Consider the following 25,824-nt stretch of genomic DNA (forward strand, 5'->3'; position numbering starts at 1 on the left):
ATCCGCAACGTCTTACCGTTACTTTTCCTAACGTAACTCTTCTTAAGAGTTACGCGACTTAAACGAGTTAAACTTATGCGACCTGAACTGAAAGCGTATATTTTATTTTGAAGAACCCGAACTCACCACAGTAGTTATCTTTTGGCCACTGATTAGTCATAATCCTGATTCTGTAAAGCTGAAATAGGCCATTCGAGCTATCACGTTATCTAGTTGTGCTACTTTATTCCCTGTAACTCGTCTCCTTGCTTTACCCAGCATCGATACTTTAGAACGCTGACTCCCATGTTCAATATGTTCGCGTTGCTTAACTTCCTTGCTCTTATTGCAATTCGATCCAAAGTTGTCACTCGGTTACCGTTAGCTTATTACTATCTTATGGGCACCCTACAAAGAAATCGAAAGGAGTTCCTTCGACTAAAAAATCCAACTTTAAGTCTAATTAGAGAAACAAAGCTACTTTTAGGTTTGGATATTTCATAAATTTTCCATTGTCATTGAGGGAACTGTGAATATATATATTTTGAATTGTTTCTCACGTTTGAATGGAAGGCTAAAACCAGTGGCCATGATGATCAGTCGAAGAGCTTCATTTTAACATTAGCAGTAGGGTAGTTTGCCCTATGTATGCGATACTGAGCAGACTAATGAATTGCTAGACTAACTAGAAAGTATCGCCCGGGTTGACATTCGACTCAGCTAAGCCTAAGAGGTGTGTCAAAAGAGTTACTAAAGATAGCACGTAGCTGGCCGACAAGATTGTACCAAGAGCACGGAAAGGCCTGCATCGGGCGCCTTGGGTTTGATTCGTTGGGCCCTTGGGAAACACAATTACCGAGGAGCTTCCAAAAGAGATCGTATGTCATAAGCCAAGTATCCCTCTACGGCATAATACGACGCTACAGATCTTGCCACTGCCGCCATACCTTGCATATCTGTAAGGCAGCTGCGTGCAAGCTGTTTGTAGCAGCTGCCTCTTTTTAAGGGCCCTAAGAGAGCGACTGCCATTAGTTGTAAGACCTCAACGGCGATCCGAGTTAACTTTTATCGGTAATTCGCAAACGTGCCACTTTTACTCCGTTTTATAGGCTGCGTCGAGTCTGGGAATAGCGACATCACCGCTAAGTTAGACCCAGCATTGTCGGGTAAACTTCCAACAGATATTTCCCCAAGATACTTCGCCGTATTGCGAAACGCTATCGTGGGTAAGTTCGCTTCGATCGCTTCTCATAACGGCTGGTATTCTGCTGGGATCAACTAAATACGCGAAAGCGAGCGAAAAACTTCAACTGGACAAAGCAACGAATTATGTTTTCTTTTAAAGGCCTTATCTTCTATCCTTGTATAAATATACCTAGCTGATCATGCCTCATGTTGAAATTACCTGTTGTAGCCGCGAGCTGTTTTGCGCGTCTCTTGGCAAATCCACGCATTAAGAAAATCTTATTTCCCTTAATGGAAGGAGGGATACCTAAACCAGGGTCCCGAGTACATATTTGATTTTATAAATATATCAATAGTGCCTATGAAGGTGACTCAACGATACCCTAGTCACTTACCGGAATAGTCTAGAGAATAAAAACCAAGTACGCAAAAAATAAATGATCTTTATAAGTCGATTGTCTATGGATTGACAATTAAGTAAAGACAAAGTCCTTTAAAATAAATGTTTAGTATGTTCATCCAACTTGGAGTGAACATGAATTAAATAGTAACCTATGATGTCGGAATAGATACGACTAATTTTAGATTTTTAATTTACTGTCAACAAACGATCGCATTATTATTTGTCATAAAAAATAATTTGGAAAATTAGTAAGAAATTAATAATAAGAAAAATTATCGTTTTGTTTACCGATTTATTTAGGGATATGCTCTGTTCAGAAAAACCTCTTGACATATTAGTATTTTTTTTTTTTTCTAATTAATAAACATTTTCCCTACTGACTGGCATTTTTTCAGGGGCTTCTTTCTTCAAAATGGGAAGGGCGCGATACGAGCAATTTGGAGAGGCGGATCAGGAGAATATGGAGATATGAGGATTGTCTTCACCATTACCTTCCCTGCTACTATTCGCATTTTTAATGGAAGATCGAAGTGTCGATCACAAATCGTTTCACAGGTTTCTAGCATTTTAAACGTTACCTCTACACAATCAGGGGGATGGCGTAAATCATCCTTTGCTTTTATTAACGAGCCAAGTGGAGCGCCCTAGCTTTTTTCAATTAATGCAAAGAAAACGGAGAAGTAGTACCGACTAGTGCCTATTCTTATGAAGATATGACTATTTCTAGGTCACGTGAACCTTTGATAGGCTTTGTGCTGATTTGGATCTTTGCAAACACAAGTTGCTTGAAGAAAAATAGAATCGATCTATATCATCTAAGCTGCTCGAGAGAATACAATTCAGTTACTCTTTTCAGCAGAAAGTCCACGCAGTGCTATACTTGCAATATCGTAAAAATTACCATCGGTTTTAGCGTGGCTGTACATCATGCCGAAGTTCTGCATGTCAGCTATTATCTAAAGCATGAAAGCAACAACTTTGCAGTTTTTGGGTCTGTACATACAAAGGTCAACAAAGTCATAAAGTTGAAAATTAAAATCAAATGAACTTGGCATAATTCACTTTGGCTATGTATCAACTTTTACACCACTGTAGTCTCATCCTGTTACAAAATTTCTTCTTCTTCCCAAGCCTACTCTGACCCACTACGCAATTTTATCTATTAAAATTAGCAATTCAAATCATTATCCGGCCCACATGTAGATGAGAGCCAGCACTTAAAAACCTTCTATGTATTTCTCCTGACTAATTCAGGATTAAAATAACGTTTCGATCGTTTGCCGCCATCAAGCATTGCTTCAAATGGCTGGCGTCTTCAATAGCAAAACCAATTGTTTATATGCTCGGATTCGAACATAGACTAGACGTATGGTAAGTTTAATATTCAAACGTGTCCTCGAATTCAAACCAAAAAATTCTGGCGAATTTACGATAGACTGTGAGCACTCGCTCACCCTGGCAAGTACCAGTCATTCTGATAAAACAGCCACTAGAATGATAGGGAAGAATAAACGAATTTTTGGAAAAGATACATTGTATCGTAAACAGAAGCACTTATAGAAATCACAGAGCAGGGCCCGTTGACTTGATCCTCTTAGTGTCGGATCATTTGTATATTGAAATTCATCCCTTCATTTGCGCACGCCTGTAGATTTTTTCCTAGTCAGCCCAAAAGATGATCATGGTGCTTATAAGCATCTGCTGTTACCTCTGTTGGCATCCTTGCATCAACTAGTATAGGCATCGAGGGATTCAACAGCTGTATCGTTAATAATGTATCCCCAGGGAAACGTATGACATGTGAGCGATCAATACCTGCTATCCCTGCGAAGGCGCCAACACAAGTAAAAGGCTCGGTAAGACTGCGGTCATGCATGTCATCAAGATGTATCAATTGCGACGCCATTTCAAACTTGAGACGACTATATCACCGAGACCCACGCATTGCATAGCCAAGTCGGCCATATATGGACGTGCGCTCTCTAGCAGCCATAACTGCCTATGAGTAATGACAAATCAATCTATTATAATTCAACTTACATCTGTGAATAAAGCCGGCTTAGCAAGACTTTTTAATTAGGACTGGATAAAGTCTAATTCATGTAGGCCGAGCGTGAGGCTCAAGTTGGACTCAGTTATGTCAAGGCCATAACTGACTAATTCTTAATTGCTCTCTCTTATGTTCCCGAAATTTACAATATTTGAACCCTGAACGAGAATAATTGACTTTGAACTCATTTCATAATTTTAAACATAAACAAAAAGTCCTACAACTAAACCAATCGAGTCTTATACAAGATGTAACAATACAACTGAAATCTATGGGTCCGGTGCGAATCCAGGCGCAGACATGGTTCTTTACCACCATTCGTTATTAAGATTGAAGTAGTGATTGAAAACATAACATCGCGCAGTGTCAGATGTAATTTATAACTTTAATAAATCTAGATTAGGTAGTAAGACAAATAACTGAACGAAGACTAACCTGTTGCAAGAGTGGCCGAGTTTCGTTGTTGATAAAATCTTCGAAGTACTCGTCATCTTCACCCATTTGAAACTCTTTCACTGTTTCCAGATAGCGATTTAGATCTTCAAGTGCTTTTTTTGCGAAATCGGGCGAACTGCACTTGTCAATGTGGAGACCAGCCAGTAACTCGATTCCCTCGGTACACCATCTGATGAGAACCGCCGGTTAGAATAAGTTTCAAAGACACCGTATCTTCTATTATGGCATGGAACACTCGGCAGCTCAGTGGGTTTTATTCAGAAAAACAATTACTAACGTTGGGTAACGAGAAGTACGTAAATCTGTACGTTTTTAATTGGTTAGGTAAATATAGCAGCCTTGGGCGATGTTTATTATCTCTGCTGCTGTTGCGCTCTATTGCACCTAACCCGATTTCGAGGCGACTGCTTCCAGGCTGCTCCCTACACTTCGTATGTTTGTAACCTGTGTTTTTCCGTATCGGTATTACTGATTCGAACGGAGCTAGGGCCAAGACAAAAGGGAAAAACCGAAATGGAGTAAGAATGCTTCTGAAGGCAATGTTGAGATGCCAAATTACAAGTCTAATGCAGCCCAAAGGGAGCTATAACGATTTCTAGACTGGGCCCGTGTTAGAGAGCAAGACGATCGGGACTGCTAGGCAAAACGTCAACGCTTTAAACACCAAAAAGGACACACAGCCAGGCCAGCACACAGGCACTCAATAACACCGGGTGCCTATGAACAGTTCTTTGTCTCCTTGAAAAGAACTGGACTTTATGCCGTCTATCAGGCTATCGGGAACCATATTCACACAAGTCACCTCCCACTGTAGCTGTTAAAACTGCTAACGAATGTATGTTGCCGGTAGATAGATCTTTACATCGCACAGAAAGACCTTTAGGATGAGGTTTTTCACGAATGTCTGATGCATTATTAGCTTGCAGGCGCACTCGGATACAATCATTGGCTAGTAATGGCCACCGTCTGCAGTCGATGGGATAATTCGTTGCGGATCGATCAGCTGTTGCTTCTGTAGTACAACTACTGCGACTTATTACCCCTTTGCCCTGAAATTTATCTATTTACCTACCTAACATTACTTGTTTCGACCATTACAACAGGTCGCGATCTTGATATCATTGTTAATCATTCTATATTCAAGCTACTTCAGGGATAGGGTAGACTCTTGCCGATTTGTATCTCACCTATTGGCTCTTTCGATTCTTTCCTGAAGGTTTCTGTATCTGACAAGTTTTTCTCTTCGACGTTGATAGCTGTCTTTAAACTCGAGGCATAACCGCTTCAGCTCGACGCATTTCGGCTCGATCGAGTCCATTGCGTAATGGCCGCCTTCCAACAGTCGAGAACCGATCCGCTGAAGGTGGTCTGCCTTTTCCAGGTCGTCCTGCAAATAATCAGCCAATGGCAATGATTAACAGCAACGTGTATATGTCTCAAAGACGATGTGTTTTTAAACAATACTGGTCAGGAGAAGTACGTTTTGATTTCTGGACAAGCGGTAGGTCTTTGCTCCCATTGCATGGCTATAGAATAAAATATAGCTATTCACCTCGGCTATCTTATGGAAGTGTTCAAGCTCCGAAAGAAGTGTGTCAACCCTCGTGACGCAATCCCCAAGCTCGACCATATCGCGGACGTCGCGGATATTGGCAGCCATGTTCATGTGTACCTCTTTGAATTGCGTTTCAAATCGCCGCAGCTGGAGGCACTGATTTAATCTGAAACGCAGGATTTTATAATGAGAATCACTCAAATCAATCAAACTTAATCGCTCGTGGACCACTGATATCTTGGTAATGTCGGCAATACAAAATCGAGTCATTAGTTCATGTGTCAGTAAATCAAATACGCTAACTAGACGATTGAAGAACTTTGATTCAGAGGAAATAATGTTCCGTTAAACATCTTCCTATATCTTAAGTGTAAATATGAAGATTACGCTATTAATGAGCTATGTCGGCTGCTGACACTAACCGTTCCTTGTGCAGGAGCCAAAATGAGTCAAGGTCCCTTTCATGTTGGGCGATTTCGGCCATCATTTGACGAACTATGTTCTCGTTACCATTGAGCCTACGTTGGCGCTGTTGTCGCTGGCGGGCGTCTTCGATGTCCAACGCATTGTACGGAATCACCTCGGGAGGCTGAACTCTTACTTTTGCTAGAAGATCCTTGCCTCGTTGCGCCGCCGATAGTAAAGAATCCTTCAGGCATTGGTACTCCCCTGTAAAAGTTATTTTTTTCACAAGAGATATTATTCAAGACACGGAAGTAACTGCTCAGGTTTTTTATCTGATAACGGGTTATCTGGTTCTCGTGCTAAATATCTTACCACTTCACTGGATCATTCCCATGAAATGTCTGCTCCGTGAAGTTTTATACAAGCTATAGGAATGAAATTGCAAGAAAGGAACGTATGTCGTATTCTACACGACTGAATTGGCCGTATCGTACTTTTTTGAACACGTAAACTGAAGCAGCGAACTACAACCTGTACTGCCATATTACCTATATGCTATACTTTCATCACTAAGGACTAGCCTTATTCGAGTCCTAAGGGTTCGCGGTGATCTCAGTGTCAATAATAAGTACCATACTTTTTATGCTATGCGTATCGAAATGAATAATAAAATACCTATGAGAATATATTTTTAGCTAGTGAATCTGCAGAATGTTAGGTACTGCATACCGCCCTGATCCTGGAGTAAATTATACGTTGTGTCGGCATCGTTTGGAAGTTCTGTCTCCTGGAACTGACGTGACACTTCCCGGATCGAGGCGGTGAGTTCTGCCAGGAACATTGAGTACTTCTCTACAGCCTACGAAGTTCACAGTAGAGAAAAATAAAAAAGGCTAACCAAAATTTCAGAACTTCAAGAAATCTATATATATGGCTGGAACTTTGTATTTAGATGTAGTAAAACATTGTTTGCCTAGCAAATAGCCATCGAAAAGGGGAGTAAAAGCTTGTCCTATCATCATGACAAATCGCTTTCTATTTACTTCTTCCAGACTTGTAAGCTATCCGTCCTACGGTTGTGCCATGGCAAGAATTGACAGAAGACTAATCCGACCTATACCCACCATTTTGCTTTGTTGCTTACTTTCCTAAGTTCACATGAGCTTCGTACTTTATGCATCCTCCCTGCTCAAATTCGCATCTATGACCGTACCCACTTCTGTGCGCGTCCTGTCATACTTGTTTCGATTAATATTTCAGTTAATCCTTCCCTTAGCCCTTCTTCTTTTAGCCCGGGTTCTATGTTCTCGCCCTAGCTAGTGGCGTTTTGCTGGGCATGGTTATCAGTTACCTTTTTCTTTCGGATACACGTCTCCATCACCTGCTTACTCAAAGCCCATATTGCTTCCGAGCTGCCCGTCCATACTGCAGAGAACTAGGTGATAGGTTGGCAGAACATATTAAAGCCTTTGCCTTCACTAGATCCGACTTTCGTTTTCCATCTGCTTGTTACGACGCCTGGTCGATATTGAGCGGGCATCGCTGCCTCGACTTAGGTATCTGCTACTATACAGGTCGCGTCATGGTGTATTCATAGCTACTGGCGGTACGCTTAGCCCACCTGCCGTGGCATTTCGTACTGCAAACGAGGCAATTTTTGGTCTCGTAGCGTCGCATATGTCTGTATGCAAGCAACGCGGTTAGGGCACGGGTGGCGTCGTTGCGACCATTAAGATTTACTACCACTATAAGCCTACAGTGGTCTAGCGATACGCAGCAATCGAAGTAGAAAAACAAGGAATATGACAGTGTCCATTAGTAGCCACGATGCTAAAATACTGAAACTCTTTTTTAACTTGACTGAAATTTCTGACGTACCCGCCTCACCGTACCGTCTGCTATGCCATTATGTTATTTTTGGGCGAACGTTTTAGCTTAGCAGGTACACACATCGTTCCTTGTTATCAAAAAAACTAGTCAAGTAAAGAAAAAGGATATATATATTCGTTTTCTTTATATATTATTATATTATATTCTTTATATCATTCTGTCAACAAGGTATTGACCGTTTCTTGAGGCAAAATCAAAACATAGCTTTAGTATATCTGTTACAATGTTAATATTACTAAATAAAATATTCACCATTTGGATCGATGACTTTCTGCCAATTTTATGGCAAGAATATAACGCCACTACCTGTGGAGCTCATGATGTTTCTAAGAGGAAAATTGTGACAAATGATTTCAGCATCCCTGCATGAATTCTAAGAACTATTGGATGAATGGATGGATCAACACCTCTTCTGTTTCCTAGTTCTGGTCAATTTCTGTTCATTGGCTTACGGTAGGCTCGTTAGTTGTTGACAGTAGCGGCCCGGATCAACTGTGCTAACATGTAGCCTAATCTACTCTTACCGAACCATCTTCTTTGGTGTCAATATGGGCTCTGCCATAAATTGTAGAGCACAAATTCTACTTATTTGTTAGGTACTTTCTATTATTCAGCACCCGTGATTCACCGCGTTAGAAATGGCTCGATACCCTTACGTTTTTGTCGAATTCAGCGGACGGACGGACGGACGTACGTACGTACGGTTGAGGGAATTCGTCTGCGTTGATTCGTGTCGTCCCCAAATATCGAGCTTCGCCTTCTAGCGAAAATGGCTTGTTTCCATCCCTTGAAACTGTCCAATAATATATGTCTAGTTCTTTGGTAAAATCATGGCTGCTAATGGGTCGGTCTTGCTTAATTTCAACAATGTCTTGTTGCAGCATGTTTCACATCGAAAATTCCGATGCGAAAGCAATCTTTTCCCGATAATACGTCTCGAGCATGTACGTCACAAATTGTTATATCTTTTTAACGTTTGTCTTTTTAACGTTTAACGTAAGTGTTTGTTTTCTTTGTAACATAACTGTGAAATGAGTCGATTTTGGCTCTCATGCATTTACCAGTCAACCCGCCGCAGGCTTTCACAGTGACAATACGTTTTGATTCTAGGGTCCTTCTTTTTACCCTCATCATTCCTAGAAGAATTGTTTTGTAGAACCAGGTTCTGCGATAGCCAAAGCTCTGTTTTAGCGTTCTATGATAGGTGATGACAACGTTATTCACTGACAGCTTGATTTCCTTATAAATTTAGGTTACAAAGAATCGCTTTTCCTACTTGAGCCTGTTAGTTAACAGCAATACGCGACCAGATTCGGTTAGATGGAAGCCATGAATTCAAACGCTAAACAAGCCTACTGTCCTAGCAGTCCTCTTTTAGGCTGTACTTTAACAATTGTACCCGGTGTCCTGTTAGTTTTTTGAAATAGCTACGTAGCATTATTGTGTTGTTTTCCATGGACTCAAGATGGTTTTATAGATTGACCATACGTTCCCTATGCAGCTAAGTTCTGCTGAGCACATAGTGATCCGCCCAAGCAAAAAATCACCACCATGCGATCATGTACGGCTGTTCGCATACATAATGATATACGACAAAGGATTGAATTATACTTCGCAACACCTCAATGTTAGTGTGTCCGGGTAGAGATTAGTTTTCTAAAGATGCATGTTTTAAAACGAAGATATTTCAACTTATACGAGGCTCGCAAGAGTGGAATGGGCGCTAGATCGCTTCGATAAGATAAATGTAGTCATACCAACAGAGAAGCTATAGGCTCGTATGTTCCTTTCCGTTTCAACCTGTAGCGCATTTCAGTAATGGTAGCCTGAATTTAATTTATAGGTACAAAATCAGATCTTTGCTTGCGTTACTAGAAGTGAGAAATAGTTCGGGAATGTATTAGTTTCCCTGTTATTTCCTTTGCGATATTATATAAGAAAGCTAGATGTAACCTTTAAAAAGATCGTACGAAAGAACGGAACCAGGACACCGTAGAGTTCTGAATTTGTGCTAATGATTAGCGTTCGTAAATGTCGGTAGCGAAAATACGTACGGCGCGCTGATCGCACCACAGGCGATGGTCGTAAGGTAAATGTCCGCCGACGTCCTGAGTGAGCTGGCACGGATGGATGTATGAGTGGAGCTCGGACGTCGAGCCCAGAAGCACCACCTGAAATCAAAGTTAATAGTAACAGCCTTAGTTTGCTTTACGTAAAAGACCTACATAATTGTGCATCTTCTATATGTATGCCAAACTCGATCACAGCAAATAAAACGCAGTGACATTGTTTAGATTTTTTTGTCGGCAATCACTATCGGAACCTATAGAAAATAATGATGACCCATCTAATATTAATTAGCTAATATTACAAGTATTAACTGTTTACTTTGTTAGATATATCAATTAGCACATAGCGGCGGGCTCGGTGGCCAAAGGTGCAGGTATTCATGGCTGGTAAACGTCGCATGCCTCTAACGAAAACAACGGCCCACGTTCGATTTGAATGATTCTTTGATGAAGATTTCTGCGATAAGGACAAGTTTTACGATCGATAACATATTCCGTCGTCTTTATTAGGCTTGCGTTTCTAACAAAAGTAGCTAAAAACTTACCTGGAAATTAAATTCATCCCTAAACAGTTTATGGGACACCTCGGATAGAGCTTTCTGTAGAAAGCCCGTTGGCTTGAGCACAAACACGATCTGAATAATTCCAGGGAAGAAACCCTATTAGAGAGTAAACAGCAGGATTTTAGTAGGCCGAATCACCCAGCGCGTATTTGACGTCAAAGTAAAGCTTGAAATGTCGTTACGTTTTATATTTGATAGAGTTATTGTTGTCTGATAACTAACTAGTGAAGAGTAAGATGGCAGCTGCATGGGACCGAAATAAAACGCTTCTACTACGTGACCGGTAGATAAACCTTTCTTTGAATGCTGAAATTATGGTCGAAAGCTTAGCTTTATAGCCGACACGTATCCACCATATTTTTTCTTTCTCGTTATGCTTTTGTGCAAGGCGAGCTAGCAAACCCTATCTCGAGCCTACTTTTACTCATGCTTTCCTCGTACACAACGATCGAGCAGGCGCTGTAGATCTTCTAAATAGGTTTTTTACATTGGCCTAAACGATAACCCCAGTTTGAACCTTCAAGATGCACGAAGGGTTCTTAGTTTTGCGAACGTTTTCGTTACTTGGGGCTGACACCTCAATGGAGGGGTTGGCAGTAGGTCCGTATGGGGTTCATTCGGTTTTCAAGAAAAGAATGAGATGCATCCTTCGGTAAGGAGACAAGCAATTGTGATACGACAATTTTTTTAGGAATGATTCACTGCCAATAAAGAGTTCTACTATATTTTAGTACGTCAGAAATATATCCTTCAGTAGAGGCACTTTGTAAAGTAGAAATATCATTTGAATGGATTATAAATTGCGAGTGAGGTCTACGTATTTCGTTCTAACGTTTTCAAAAATTCATGAAAATCTACAGGTTTGCGTAAGTTCACAAAAAAACTCATAGAGATGCGTTATTTTTTTTTGCTATTTCATCTATCGTACATGTTCTTCTTTATCTCCTAGATAGACAGGAAAATCTCATTGGGGTTTGCCGTAGCTAGCATTCAGATAATTCAATTTAAAGATAGCATCGAATATGGTTATCTTGAATATTGCTCTCACAATTACAACAAGCCATATACATATATATATATATATATAGTTGCTAGACAAATTCGAACATGTCGTATTCTTTCATAAATCTAATAAATGTCTATGGCCAGCTTTGAAAGCTTACTAATAATATGCAAAAAGAAAGGTACCGCATATTTAGGGGGGCCACTTTTCGGCCGTGGAACCCTTAATATCTCAGGTCTCTTATTTATACCTCTAAATTAGCTGAAAATGCTTCGATGTAAATGAAATCAGAAGCGTTATGGATGCTTTTTGTGTAGTTTTTGACGGCTAGTTCCTAAAAGTAGCGTGCATTCTCAAAAAGAAACTTTTTATTATTTCTTCAAGTTAAAGGACGATTTCGTTTAATCACATTAACTTGGTTGAAATACTACCTATCTATATGCAGTATCTCGAACTTCAGTGAATAGAACGGCATGACGTTTCGGAAGAGTCAACTGTTCATTATTTGTTGAGACCTATTGCGAACTGAAGTTTGCTGAAGTGAGCGAATTCGCGCGAAGTTAAGTTTGATTAACAAACGAGTCCTAACTTTGTTTTAAACCTGATTGTTAAAAACTTGATTTGGAGAGGCACATCAGTCTATTCTTAAATTGGCCATGAAGAAAACCTCATAAGCATCACGAAAAATTGTTGGGGTGAGCAGTCCTAGCGCAAAGCCTGTTAAGGCAAATCTGCATACAATAGGCAAAAATTAATTCAACTCGTATCATTTACTTCCTTTGAGTGATTAAAACGTAAAAGGTTCCACAATTGTTTTACGTTGGGAGGTAAAGCGTATATTACGTGTCAGGTACATCCTTTCCTGTACATTGGGTTTGCAGTGTCATTAAAACAGTTACAAAAATTCTGGTTGGAATCTAACAACGATCCTTCGCAGCTGAAAAAGCGCAAAAAACCTCTCATTCTATTCAATTTTATTATTAATAATAGAAAATTAGTGGCCTAGCTGCATCACGTATGCAGGCTTAATGACAGCATCTGGTAGCGCTGGAGAACCTCCGCATGGAGACGGACAACGTATGAACCGTGTAGAACATAGTGCAACGTTCCGTTGGTTTTTATCGAAGCAAAAATTCTAACATGGAGCAAGGCTATTCAGACGCATAGGCTGCCATCGAAGCTATATACCTGAATTGTTTTCATTGATGTTCCAGTGTAAAGCGAACTTATGGTACATTTCTATTATGTTTCAATTGGAATTCTAGTAATTCTGATTAGCTACGATTCTATAGTTCCGCAAAAATATACATTACCAACAGATTCGGTATGTTTGAAAGAAGAGGCAATATAAAGACCTTAGTATAGGAATGGCCTTGTCGTAAATGTGTTTCGAGCTTTAATTGCGTAGCTTGCTACGTATATGGATCTCTGTTTTAGTATTTTTTTGAACGAAATACTTACTGAAAACCCAAAACACAACGCCCAAAGCACCTCCATACGTTCGTTTGAGGTTATAATGTAAGCTTAAGTGATACTTGCTGTTGTTAACGGTTATAATGCAGTAGAATGAGCCTTAGATTTTGCTGATTTAAGCTGTGCCAAGTCCTAACAGGTTATTATGAAAAGCACATGTATATGACGATGTTCACCTCGACAGTGCAAAGTTCATTATGCATTTTTTTCAGAAACGTCCTCCTTCGCTACCTTTTCAATCTCTCTCGATACTTCAATTTTTCGGATGGGCTTAAGTTGGCGCAAAAACTTAATCCTTTCCCTCTAAGTTTCGCCCCATTAGAGAGTGCTGTCGATGATCTGACCCTTTAAAAGACAACGACTCTTACAATAACCCAATCACAACTTCTGTTTGTTTCGGTTTCGATCTTCGTCAAGCCATTCGTCTGTTGAAGTAAAAGCTAAACTTCAAGCTACGAAATACAATAGTATCAAAATGAGGCTAGTAGTCTTCTTTGCCATTTCTTGGTTGTTATTTTTCGTAGCTCCTTTTTGTGAAGCTGTCCTCTGGTCTTCATTTCGATTATCCAACCACCCTAAGTGGCTTGGTAGGATTATTGACGGGCTAGTGAGCGGCCCAACAGGAATCAGAGGATTAAATGGAACGGGAAACCCGAATCGTGTGGGCGACAATACAGATACTACTGAATTGGCTATCGAACCGACCGAAAGCGAAGACACATACACGACGATAGTCACCGAGAACACTACCCCCACCTCTAGAGCCGAATCAACTGGCGAGAACTCACGATCAAAGACAGGTTCTGAGAGAAACGTAACCAGTGGCATGCAAACGACAGCAGAGTGGCCTGACACAGCAGGCACAGGGCTAATGAGTAACAAGGTGAACAGTGAAAAAGCAACGACACCACTAATGTACGGGTTTTCGGATCTGTATAAGCACCGATCCATCAGCGATGAAGATACAAAAGATGCAACTGGACTTAAAGTCACCCTCGTGCCGTATCCTCATACAAGACAAACCAGCACCGATGCTATCGTAACGACGATAAATGACAGCGATACTAGAATATAATAACGTTTGTTAGGTAGAAAGTTTCTAAACGCTACCAATATAAATCAGAGCATGCAGATTGTACACTGAACAGTTTTTGGTCTGCTGAGGTTAAAAACTTTGGCTGGATTGAGTGAAAAATGTATATTTTTCGACGAAGCTTGCAAAACTTATTCTGTAAATACTGCCGATTAGTGTAAAATAGCCTATTTTTCCTTTCATAATCTTATAAGGCGGCGTTCGGTGCTAGTCTCTGAAGCAAGTCTTTGCAAAAGGAAATGCTATAAATAAAACAAAAAAGTAGCCATTATTTAAGCAATTCTTATGATCCTGTATAGGAGCACTGGCATCGGTATCAACAACGACTGACCGATCATCCTACACTGTTTTCATACTGCTCTGTACCATAGCGATTTTTGCAGATAGTTAACAGTAGCACGCTATGGCGTAAGTATTTTAGTGATATAATTGATCATTTTGTTATAGGAAATGCTTAGGACAATGCCTATTGGTCCCATCGACTGTCATTGACTGAAAACAATGAGACCTGAATAATCTTTAACAGTCACTCATATTTTTTTCGCCTGCTTTTGTTCATTAATAATATAGATCGTGGAATGAACTTGAAACTTGGCACTGCACTAAAAGGCTTGTACTTCACAGAGGCAGAAGTTAATGATGTTCGAAATTTAATGGTCTACTTTAGCTAGTCATGTTTGTAGTAATGGAATAGTTCAAGAAGGTCTGAATTTCGTTGACTATAAGGCTTGAAGCTTCGTTGCCAAATCCTTACGTCATGTCCCGTAATAGTGACCGTGCTGCAGCGTGCAATGTTATGCAGTGCGTGCATTACATTGCACGCTGCAGCACGCCATAGTAGTCAGGTCCCCGGCAGATATAGATCTACGTTACAAAAAGTAAACACTTATGTGCGCAGAAGTTGTTTCACTGTTTTAATTGTAAGCGTTCGTCGTCTATGGTCGAGCAATTTTATTTCAAAGCTTGTTCATCTACGTTTTTGACGTTTCCAAAACAGGTATACTCTTATCCGCCTCGAGTTCGTTAGGTTTTGGCTATGAGAGCAAATACAGTTATCTACAGGATACGAGTATTCGGTTTTTTAAAAAGATTTACCGCGACAGGACGTCAATGTATTGATCTTTCTTTTTCGACTACCTTTAGTAGTTTTGTTAACAGTTACTATTTATTTTTCTATCCAGAATACCTTTTAATACGCGTGAGAAGGAGCAAGTCTGAACCATAATCAGTTGATAGTTCCCCTGCTCCACCGAATTCCATTAGCTTCACAAAAGATATAATTGTCGTGTTATAATATATGGGTTGTTCAGCACTGTTTACCAGGTAGCCGATCGACAAACAACGTCCTGCTGCTAAGTGATCAAGCTGAGTTGTAAAGCATATTTTTAACTATTTCGGTGTACAACGAAACTTTTTTAGGAACTATCCAACAAAGGGGTCACACAGCCCAATAGGACAACGTCGAAACTTAATTGGCACTATATGACAGCAATAAATGATAGCCGTTCGGTCGAAGGGTGAAATAGCAACGATGATAATAAAACCGCCGACAAAACAAGACAAACACAAATTTAGGTTATTTATTTAACTATAGGAAAAAGCTCAGTATAGTTTATCTTACAAACGAGGCCAGGGGGTAGAAAAGGACGTAGAAAGATCTAAATGCCAATCGTAAAAAGCTTGAGCAGCTCTCCCTTCTAGGATTAACATAAGGTTGTTGGATCTTCCTCAAACGGCTCACACGTTAGCAATATGACGGCAGGAAACGATCTAATGTAACAGTAGCGACGAATTACCCTATTCAATGGTTAACTTCTTGGGGGTACGTTCGTTTGCGTCCCTTGTTCAAAGCTGACGCCGAACTAGTTAAAGGATTATCGACTACCGATAATCTTTATTCGATAGTCCATAATCGTGTTCACATATTATATATAGTTGTATACATCAACATATATAACTGCACAGGCACGGCTTTTTCGTAATGGTAGTTAGGCCAATGTCAGTGAAAATTTGGCCGTTTCTGCATTACGTCGTCTTCTATAGGAACTGCAACGATAGCTCTGTCAGTAGCGCTTCATCAGTTTCCGTAATAAACAACCCTTACAGATATTTTGAGTAAGACGGTTTTGACAGAACTCCATTTGTCTCTTCTTCTGTCGACAACGATAACAAATCCGGCATTCTGCTCGTGCGGTAGAGGAACTCCAGCTAAATATCGCAGCAGACGGCGAAGGTGGTCATCAGGGATCTGACAGAATGTCCCTGTATCAGGCAGATGAAGGACAGGATGACCTTCGCACGTTTGGCCACCTAGAATTGAAGCAATAAAAATAACAGACAAATTTGACATTAGGTAAGTATAAAGCCGGCTGCGTAGCTATGATACTGAAAACTGTTTATTAAAGTCGGTGTCAGACACACCGCAGCAGTATCAGACATATTTGGGAAGTCTATAGAAGCACGTACCGACGATATGTTTCGACTAGAATGGTACCCACATGCATGTATGTCTTGTGTCTATATATAAAGTTACGTCTACATAAAAGTTACGTCTACAAAAGCTTCCCATTGTTCCACGTCGGCTTACGTCATTCTGTTGGCAGCTGATCTTAATATCAAGCAAACAATATCCAGGACGGGCAACCACACAAATATTCTACGTAGAGGCTGTAATAGAAAAAGCGAGGGAACGCTTGCTGTTGTTGGCGAAGAAGAGGGCGACGGTCAATAATATCTGAAAGAAGCCGCTAAAAAAAAGGTAGCCAATCTAATTTCGTACTTCTGTAAATGAAATTGATGTGTGTTTCGTGTTCAATACATAAGGATGAAAGCTATTCAATAACTAAGGCTAATGTACCAGAGTTATGTTTGATGCACACACGATTCTTATTAACTTCGATCATACAAGTTACATCACGTAATGCGCATAGAATATATACATTTGATTCTTGGTCCTATCCTACCTCAGTCTGGATCAGCTGGAATATCCCGTGATAATCCTTATGTTAATGGCCACTTTTATTTTGCTATAAAAGCATGGAGATGTCATTAGAATCCTGACTTCTCCATAGTGATTGATCCATGTTAGTGTTTATCTTGGATTATTATCGATCTTCACTTAATTACGATGTATACTAAATATTGTTCAAACCTTTTAGATATACTCTGAAGTGAGAGAGAATCTTACTAATATATTTGTCGACCTTGCGCGTTTATTTATAGTAAACACCAGAGTTCAACTCGATTCAGCCTAGGGTAGATTTTGAGAATTTGGCATTCGCCTTTATGATCAGTTTGTCGCGTAACATAACCTAGGAGGTTGATGAGAGAGAAAAACATAAATTGAAGACTCAAATTTTCACATAAACCCGAACGTTATTTTTTTTATCTATCTCATAAAAGCGTCGACCGTAGAAGATTCACTCAGGACTGAGCGTCGTTGCCATAAGAAGTGCCGGATAAATCTTTCACAAACATTCAAGGTTCAGGAATTCGAACTTACATAAAGGTGTGTATCGAGCATTGATGAATAGCACACATGCTTCATGGCGTAACGCTAGTTACACGCTAGGCTGTGGCAAATACGTCAGGACGTCTCAGATTCATCACTACGCCACGAATGACCGTAAACACAACAAGAATCTGACTGATCTACGTACTAGAGAAACGGAAACATCATTAACGGTTTTTACAGCTTACATGTGTCACCTTGAGACTCTCGCGGATCAAAGTAGGTACCACGATATCCTACCAAAGTCATAACTTCTCGTAGATATTTCTTGTTTTTTTGAAAGAAGTCTCACATGTTAAGGCTGATTTCAGCTTTTTACAAATATGCACACGTATTTCATTAAAAAAACTAAGTCGTTCTACAGCACCTGTTACTAAAATTATTCAGTTTATGCTATTTAAAAAGCAACTTTGAAGAAACATCATAGCTTGCTTAGATGAATGAAGCAGTCATTACTTTTGAGCTATATTGCGAGTCAAACCTGGCACGAGCGTAGTTCCCTCAATTCATAATGAATTCTCTTGAATACCCCCCGCCCTTTTCATGTAAGATTTGTTTGCCCCTGCTTATCTAACATTTGCATGATACAAAGTAGGGAGAATAACGGTGACGCAAAGCATCCTGTCTTGGGAATACAACATTTGCTATTCTGGCTTTATGACATCGGGCGTAGTGGTAGTCTTTGCCAGTAGTTGTATGGTGGGTGACAGCCCCCTTGCCACTGATTTACCGATGACGTGGTCCCGTCAAGTACACAAAAGGTCCAGACCACCTAGGGACTGGCTTATGTACTCACTCAGACACTCGTCAGTCAACTCGTGCTGCTTTGTATTGGCCAGCCTTATGCAGCCTAGACAGGTAACGTCCTTTGATGTTTGGCACAACTTTTTTTCTTTACGACAAGGTTGTTGTAGAAGTTGGAAGCAAAATTCTTTATTTTGTTTGTCTAGTACAGAGCATAAGGACTAAGAAATGAAGTATCGTTAGCATTAAATGATGGAACATCTAATCTTCCAGAGCCGAGCGAAGTCCCACCAATGCTAGAAACGAAATTTTTCTTGCGGTGGTATACCTTATTGTCAGTTTTTAGGTGGCCATTGGAAAATCGGGGACTTCCATGAGTTAGATTTAAAGATTTCAAATAGGATTGAGACTTCGAAGTTAAAATCACCATAAGCTCAAAAAGCTATTTTTGATACACGTGGGTTTCTACTTCAAGAATTAAGGGGCATATTTTGGCTCGTCTAGGTATTCTCCAATACTTACTTTTCTGAGGTTGGTCGCGTTTTTGGCATCTTTAACATCTGTATTCCTTATATTTTTGGGACTTGCAGCATGTTTAGGTGAACAAGTTTACATCTAAAAATATCGCTTTATGTATAATTACTATCAAGTTATTTGCGGATTGACTTGTGTGTAGTTTATGTTCTGAATCGCAATGAACGATAGTTGTATTAAGCGTAAGGAATGACAGTCCTAGCAAATATAATAATAAAGTTTATCTTTGCTTAGATACTGTCATAGAAGGAGCACACAAAAAAAAAACTTTCAGTTTAGATTATTCTCCTTAGATGTATAGGTATATATGTTACTGCATATATTTGGAAAAGGATTGATTTAGCTTTGTCGTAGGCTGGCAGAAACGAGCGCTTCACTCTTTGATCTTATATAACCGCATACGCAAATTTATTGAACGATTCATATTATATATCCTTCTGATTGAAAGAGATTAGAAGCTGTTGCCGACGAGACGTACTTCACAACTCGTTTTGTTTCTTAAATGTTATATTTTCCTCATTACCACTCGGTCGTGTGTTCCTCATGTGGGACGTCCTTATCCTATAGCTGAAATCCTCCAGCACTTAGGGACTCGACATTGCTCTTTCTAGATTTTTTCGTGATTTCTTAGTACTTTGTCGAGTCGCGTTGCCAAACTAACTAACAAGTGGAACGTTTACGGGCTTCGACGCAACCAGTAACACCCTGTGTCTTCATGGAAACAAATTCAAACGTTCAGACCTACCGACGGGCTGAAGTATACCTTATTGTGGTCTATCTGTAGTGATAACGGCTGTGACTCTTTCTTAGGTGTCCAGTAACGCGGTGCACGTCGTAACCTCGCATGAACTCATGTACTCTAACGTATATTCCAGTAGCACGCCATGCTTCTGCTAAAGATCAGGTGGCCTCGATGACAGATTGGAAACGCCAAGGTTTTGGCTGATTTTGACAATGGTCACAGAGGGCTTGACAGAGGGTGAACCCAGTAATCTATTTTCTCCGCAGGATCCATATTATTGCCCCCTACCGAGGACTGTCCAGTAGGTGGGTCATGATCAGTGCACTAAGGGCGGTATTTTTAATGGTCTGATTTTCCTTGTCCTAATAGCCCATCTTCTATCCGCAGGTGCTGCGCATTAAGTTACCTTCTCCCGGAGCGGCAACAGCAACCAGGGTTCCCTATTTGACGTGGCAGGTAAATGTTAGGTTTTTGCAGTATAAAACCTTGACCACTCGAATTAACTCGGAAGGACGAGCCGACTTTAGCTGCTGAGGCAAGTTTAGCCGATATTGCGGTTCTTCAAATGTCTGTCAATAGCACGCTGAATTCGGGTTTGACCGCTAGCTTATCAAGCAGTATCCATTTAACGCGCACAAACCATTCAAACATCCCCCATTCACCCTATAGCGGCGAAGTAATCTCACGACTGGCTTTGCTTTGAAGAGAAAGCGTTCAAACAGCATGTTTATCAAGATCGCGTGCACCTCTCTTAAAATCGACTCTAAAATGGGTCACTTTTCAGATATCCACGCGCCCAATTTACGGACCTAGCTCGGTGGCCATTTCTAATCTTTTGCGGGCCTGGCGCCCAAATTTTCTGTCATCGAACACCGTCGGAGACGACTTTCAACCAGCCACAGATTTAGGCCATATTAACACTAGAATCAAGGAAGTTGGCTTCAGTTAATCGTAGCGTGGCATGTACGAGCACATTACTGCCACTCGCTCTGATAGCCGCAGACATATTCAAAGGCTAATAATAAACTTGGGCTCTTTATATTGCATTTATAAGATTTATTTTAACCGAATGTTTTATTATTGACGGTCATATTTGTTTAATATAACTTCTATTCATCTCGATTACAGCTTCAATCCGTGATCCTTCACCAGTCGTTTTCGATTTTTTCTCTGCTAAACTGTCTAATCGTTATTATACGTTAAACAATCTTGATAAGTGTAGACCTATCGAAATACACACAAAAAATCCAGTGGGCTTTAATTTAGGTTTATAGCAGACCGAAAATTCCCGATTACGAAACGCCGAAAGAGTCCAAAGGTGTAAACAGACACACAGTGTCTCAACAAGAAAAAATCCGTAGTTGAATCCAGGATTATCGAATATAAATTTTCGCGCCATTTGGATAAATTTTGCTAACTTGTGTCTAAAAACATAATGTCTATGTTTCACGTTGTTTCACACAACATTCGGTAAATTTTTTTGACCTTCGGTTGCGGGCAAAAAGGAAAATTTATAATTTCGGTGAAGCGCGTGTCCCGAAAAAAAGACTGGATAATAGCTGATCTTCACTCAAACTGCAAAAGCGATGCACTGCTTTTTGTGGCTTTGTATTTTCGTTTTTAGGAGTACTGCTTGCTTATAACACCTAAAGGGAGATAACCGAACTATGCCCACTATGCCAGACAATCCGATAGAGGTCGTCCGAATTTCAACGGGACACTCTATACGTGTAGCAATGGTATATGGGAAGTCTGAGCTGGGAATCAGGTGCACGCACGACGAGGAGATACAATGCACAACTAAAGTTTTTTTTTACAAAACCAACTGTTTTTTCCCATATTCCATGTTCTATATGTACTCGCATTATAACAAACAAAGTGACCAAAATGATGGGGCTACTTTCGTGGTACGTGACGGCAGCGCCAGTGTTATTCTCGCTGTAATAGTTTTGTCAGTGTAAACTTGCCACGAAAGACCGACGGCAAGTAGGTTACCGCAACAGAGTGTGGAAAGAGGGGGCAACAAGGCCACGACGGTGCGCTAAAAATGCCTAAAGCAATTCTCACTGTTTGACATAATGAGGGTGCTACTGCTGTTGTTAATGTAGTGAGGGAGTCGTTGCTGGGCTTCGTTCTTCGACCGCGCGGTCTTCCGTTTGCCGCCTGTCTTGTTTAGATGCAATGCAGCGTGCAGACGTGAGTCGACGGGTGCCTCACAGCTAAGAATCGTAAATCCATAACCGGGTGCTTTTGTGTACTGTGTACCAGCAGGAGGAGAGCCCACCGGAATCTGCCATCGGAGCGCCCTGTGTTCCCGAATGCCTCATTTTCGCCCTCCTGGTTTCTCTGCCCCGCTCCGCCTGTTAACTGTGAGTTTTGGGGAGCTGAGGTGCGCTGACCATTATTTGTGGCGGCAGAGAAAAATCGCACATTTTCCTAGGACATCCTTTTTTGACGGTTGAGCTGTTGGGTGTCATACGACGTAATGTAAATAGGAAACTGCTTCTCCGCGTTCTTTGCTCACAACGAAGGAGTAGCGGCAGCAAGCTCTTGTGGTGCCTTTTCTAGCCAAAGCAGGACCTCTTGCAGCACTTCAGCACCATTAGCCGAGTTTGGCGTCAATTAAATTAGTCTGAGAAACCCCAATAGCTAGAAGTATTGACTGCTTGACGACTCTGCATTTTACCTAAGCGTACTGTAGCCTGCAAAGCGCGCAAGTCGCTTCCGATCTTGTAATTGTACTATTTAGGTGGCCGAATTCAAATGAAGTAAGTGACTTCAAATAGAAGATTGCGGACGCCTTTGTTAAAAAAAAAAGTTGCGGGACGGAACTGGAGAAACTAAAGACCATAAGAAGCGGCGGACCCTGCAGGAACCTGCAGAATTTAAAGTGACCAAGCGAACGTCTAAAATTCAGATTAGAAAAAAAAAAAACTATCAAAGAAACTTCTGTATCTTTTACAGTAAAAGCAATTATCAAACATGAATAATAATAATAATACAGAAATAATGTTAATTTCATGCAAGACGGTCGGTACGACGTTGGTAGGAGGGCTGTTCGATCGGTTTCATTATCATAAAATGTCTACATTGAACTACCTATACCAATTAAATAATATAATAAACGTGTAACATTTCGCTTTTACCGATAAAGGGCCGAAAAAAAATCGATGAATGCGAAGATATATAACTTCACTGTGTCCGTGTAGTGATACCCAGAATCTTTACGGACGCTTGTATAATAAATTTGTACTCCAGGTTCCACTATGTGTTTCGTTCCTGCAACGTTTATTGCGTGTAGATATTGGCAACCTGCCGCTGTCAACTTGGGCGACTTGAAAGACCCAAAATGATCGCCTGAAATATGGTCGCTAAAATTTTACCATGAGAACGTGTTCGTTGACGATGCAGCAGGTCGACCTAATATTTTTTAATTTTAGAGAAAATTTGGTCTTTTTTTTTTTGTTTATAAATCGTTATGTTAGTTTGGTTAGTCGTACACTAACGCCGACAATTCCTTTTTTATTTTTTATGATTAAAGCTACATCGCGCTACCGTTTGGATGCACATAGTCGACTATCAGGACTGTCTGCACTGATACGCCAGCGAACGTCATGTATATATAGACAATTATATACGTGAAAAGTTACATTTGAACGTGAAAGCATTTATTAGATTGTAGGCGTTATATGGCATTGCCTTTATTTTAATTGTACCTAACTTTTATACACGAGTAAAATAAAATGCGTTTGGTGGTAAACGGACGCCGGCTAAAGTCCGCGGGTGTCGGTCTACTATACTGTTATTATTATATATATATGAAGCAATCAGCTAGAGGGTACTCGTATCTAACAGTGAATTATCAGTAAAAAACAGTGAAATTAATCAATTTTGAACGAATCGCTCTGTCTATGTGACGCATCGATTATTTTTTGTAAACAAAGAATTTCCCGAGCCATTAACTTATAGTTTAAGGTAATTCGCACCATTTGAACTTTCCCTCATTTACTTAATAACACTAACAGAACTAACCTAGATCTCCTTTGAAAATTGGCGTAACGTATTCATTCTCTCTAGAGTCCGTCTGTCATGTGGACTTAAATCACTTTACAAGAAAAAATACACTCATAGATTGCGGTACATTTAAGTATGTTATATGTCCGACGTATACATGTATAACGATATAAAGCCCAATGTGTTTCCAGTTATGGTCGAGGAGCTCGATACGATCTCGCATGATGAGGTAACACGTTATAGCAGACGACTGACTCACTGTCGCGAAGGTTCAATCTCATATTTTAGGGTTCGACCGAATTGCAATGGTCAGGCAAAGTAAGGACAAGGCCAATTAATTTCCTCTACAGGAACTGTTTCAATTAAACAGGGGCTACCGCTCATGAAGGCGATGCCCATATCTGCCCGTAAAGGCAAGTGTATGATAGAAAAAGTGAGCTAATGTCATAACGCATGTACACATGGGTGCAGATTCTGTATAAACTTTGTAATTACAGGTAAAACAGAGATCAGGCAGTACATGGACCTGAACAAAGTGATCGTAAAAGCAGCCTATGCAGAGCCCAGGTTTGACAACTTCCCAAGAGAGTTAATACTTACGTCGCCTATGGGGGCTAACAATGCGCACATCTACGTTGTTAGAGCTAACTGAGCCTCTACTTCACCAAATATTTGCAAATCATTTGCTGTTTCTTTTAGAATCCGACAAGGCTCGTTTTCGACAATGCGCATGCTTGGTTCAGGCTGGGGTAGTTAAGCGTAATATATATCTAGTAAGTAAATAGAGGAATTTTTATTTTCTTTTCTCTAAGATAATGTATACATTGGTTTGATATCGGTTCGACATTAAGTCAGCATATGTATATGGATAGACGGGCTATGCTTAGAATTATCAACACAGCTGCAAGAAGCCAAATACGCCTTCAAACTTCTACGTAACCTATTCCACCTGTTGTCGGCTGCTCTATTTACTGCACGAGGTTCTGAGGTTCGGCAAAAAGTTGAGTCTGCCGCTCGTACGGGGGCTTGGCGAATTTACGGGCAGGTACACGTTCACTGTTGTCGTAATTTGTTCGCACTGATTCATATCGCGTACATCTGCCTAGTGTGTACATATACCGTCGACTACGTTTATATACATGGATACCGATTTTTATCTACATCAAAGTGGCCCTAAAGCTTGTATATCCACATAGTATGTATCGATTTCTATGAATAGCAGGTATGAAATGTAGTGAGCAACAATACAAATAGACATATTGTGATGTTTCCTTTCTATGTTTTGTCCGTACTCTCCTATATATTTACGTGTGTTGAACTTCATCAGTTTCAAATCTCGTGTGTTTGGGCCTTGTTCAGGTCTATGGCTGTCGAAATATATTGATATTGTTGTAACCAAAAAATCACACATGCGTTGGTTATACATTTGAGCTTTTTACAGGGCCAGAGTCGGCCTAGCTTCCGAGTTGAATTCAGGCAGTCAAGCTATATGTTTTAAAACTTCGGGAGATACGGCTCGACACCGCTTAACCTTAAGGCTAGCTTGTTCACATTCTGGGTATTGCTTGTATAGAGTATGAAACAAAGCATGGATGCATTGTGATCATATCTGCTTGGTATAGACTTTAAGATTAACTTATCCCGTACCCGCTAGCATAAAAACTAATATTTGCTACTCGCGAAGCATTATTGGTTCCAGTATATATGTGAATACAACAAGCCTGCCATATAGGATTTCTGTAAAACAAGAAAAACTCGATAACATTTTCGAGTTTGCCGTCATCTCTAATCCACGGTTGTCGAGGACCATTGAACGAATCATGTAAGACTATAATATATATATATATATATATATACACAGCAACAGTTGGGTCGAAAATCATAGAAAACGAATCTATGCACTGCAACCTGTAAAAAAAAGCTTGTGCTCCTTAACGACTACCTCCTTTCTAATATTGTAGAGTAAAAGTCACACCGAAAAACACACCGTCAATCATGTGGGATATGAGAGAGCACGCAGCCGCACGCATGTACGTTTTCCATTTCTACATTGGCTTAACGTTGCTTGCCTCTTATATATCCGCTCCGTCATCACTTTATCTTCAATAGCATCTGCTATACACGTGCATATGAGCCTAGGCCATAGAGCTATCAT

At 40.3% G+C, this 25,824-nt stretch overlaps 1 protein-coding gene across 1 annotated transcript in view; it reads right to left on the bottom strand.

Moving 5' to 3' along the window:
* LOC111265950 (guanine nucleotide exchange factor DBS) overlaps positions 1–25,824 on the bottom strand; it is a 155,049-nt gene that overhangs the window by 15,287 nt on the left and 113,938 nt on the right. Inside the window, exons 5-12 of the mRNA XM_086970739.1 lie at positions 16,229–16,434; positions 10,538–10,651; positions 9,978–10,094; positions 6,763–6,892; positions 6,051–6,297; positions 5,626–5,794; positions 5,261–5,460; positions 4,053–4,242 (exon numbers count right to left, since the gene is read on the bottom strand). Of these exons, the coding sequence (XP_086826865.1) occupies positions 4,053–4,242; positions 5,261–5,460; positions 5,626–5,794; positions 6,051–6,297; positions 6,763–6,892; positions 9,978–10,094; positions 10,538–10,651; positions 16,229–16,434 (1,373 nt within the window). The remainder of the gene's footprint in view (positions 1–4,052; positions 4,243–5,260; positions 5,461–5,625; positions 5,795–6,050; positions 6,298–6,762; positions 6,893–9,977; positions 10,095–10,537; positions 10,652–16,228; positions 16,435–25,824) is intronic.

The sequence above is a fragment of the Varroa jacobsoni genome, unplaced genomic scaffold (assembly GCF_002532875.2).
Source record: "Varroa jacobsoni isolate VJ856 unplaced genomic scaffold, vjacob_1.0 scaffold_1031, whole genome shotgun sequence".
Classification (NCBI taxonomy): domain Eukaryota; kingdom Metazoa; phylum Arthropoda; class Arachnida; order Mesostigmata; family Varroidae; genus Varroa; species Varroa jacobsoni.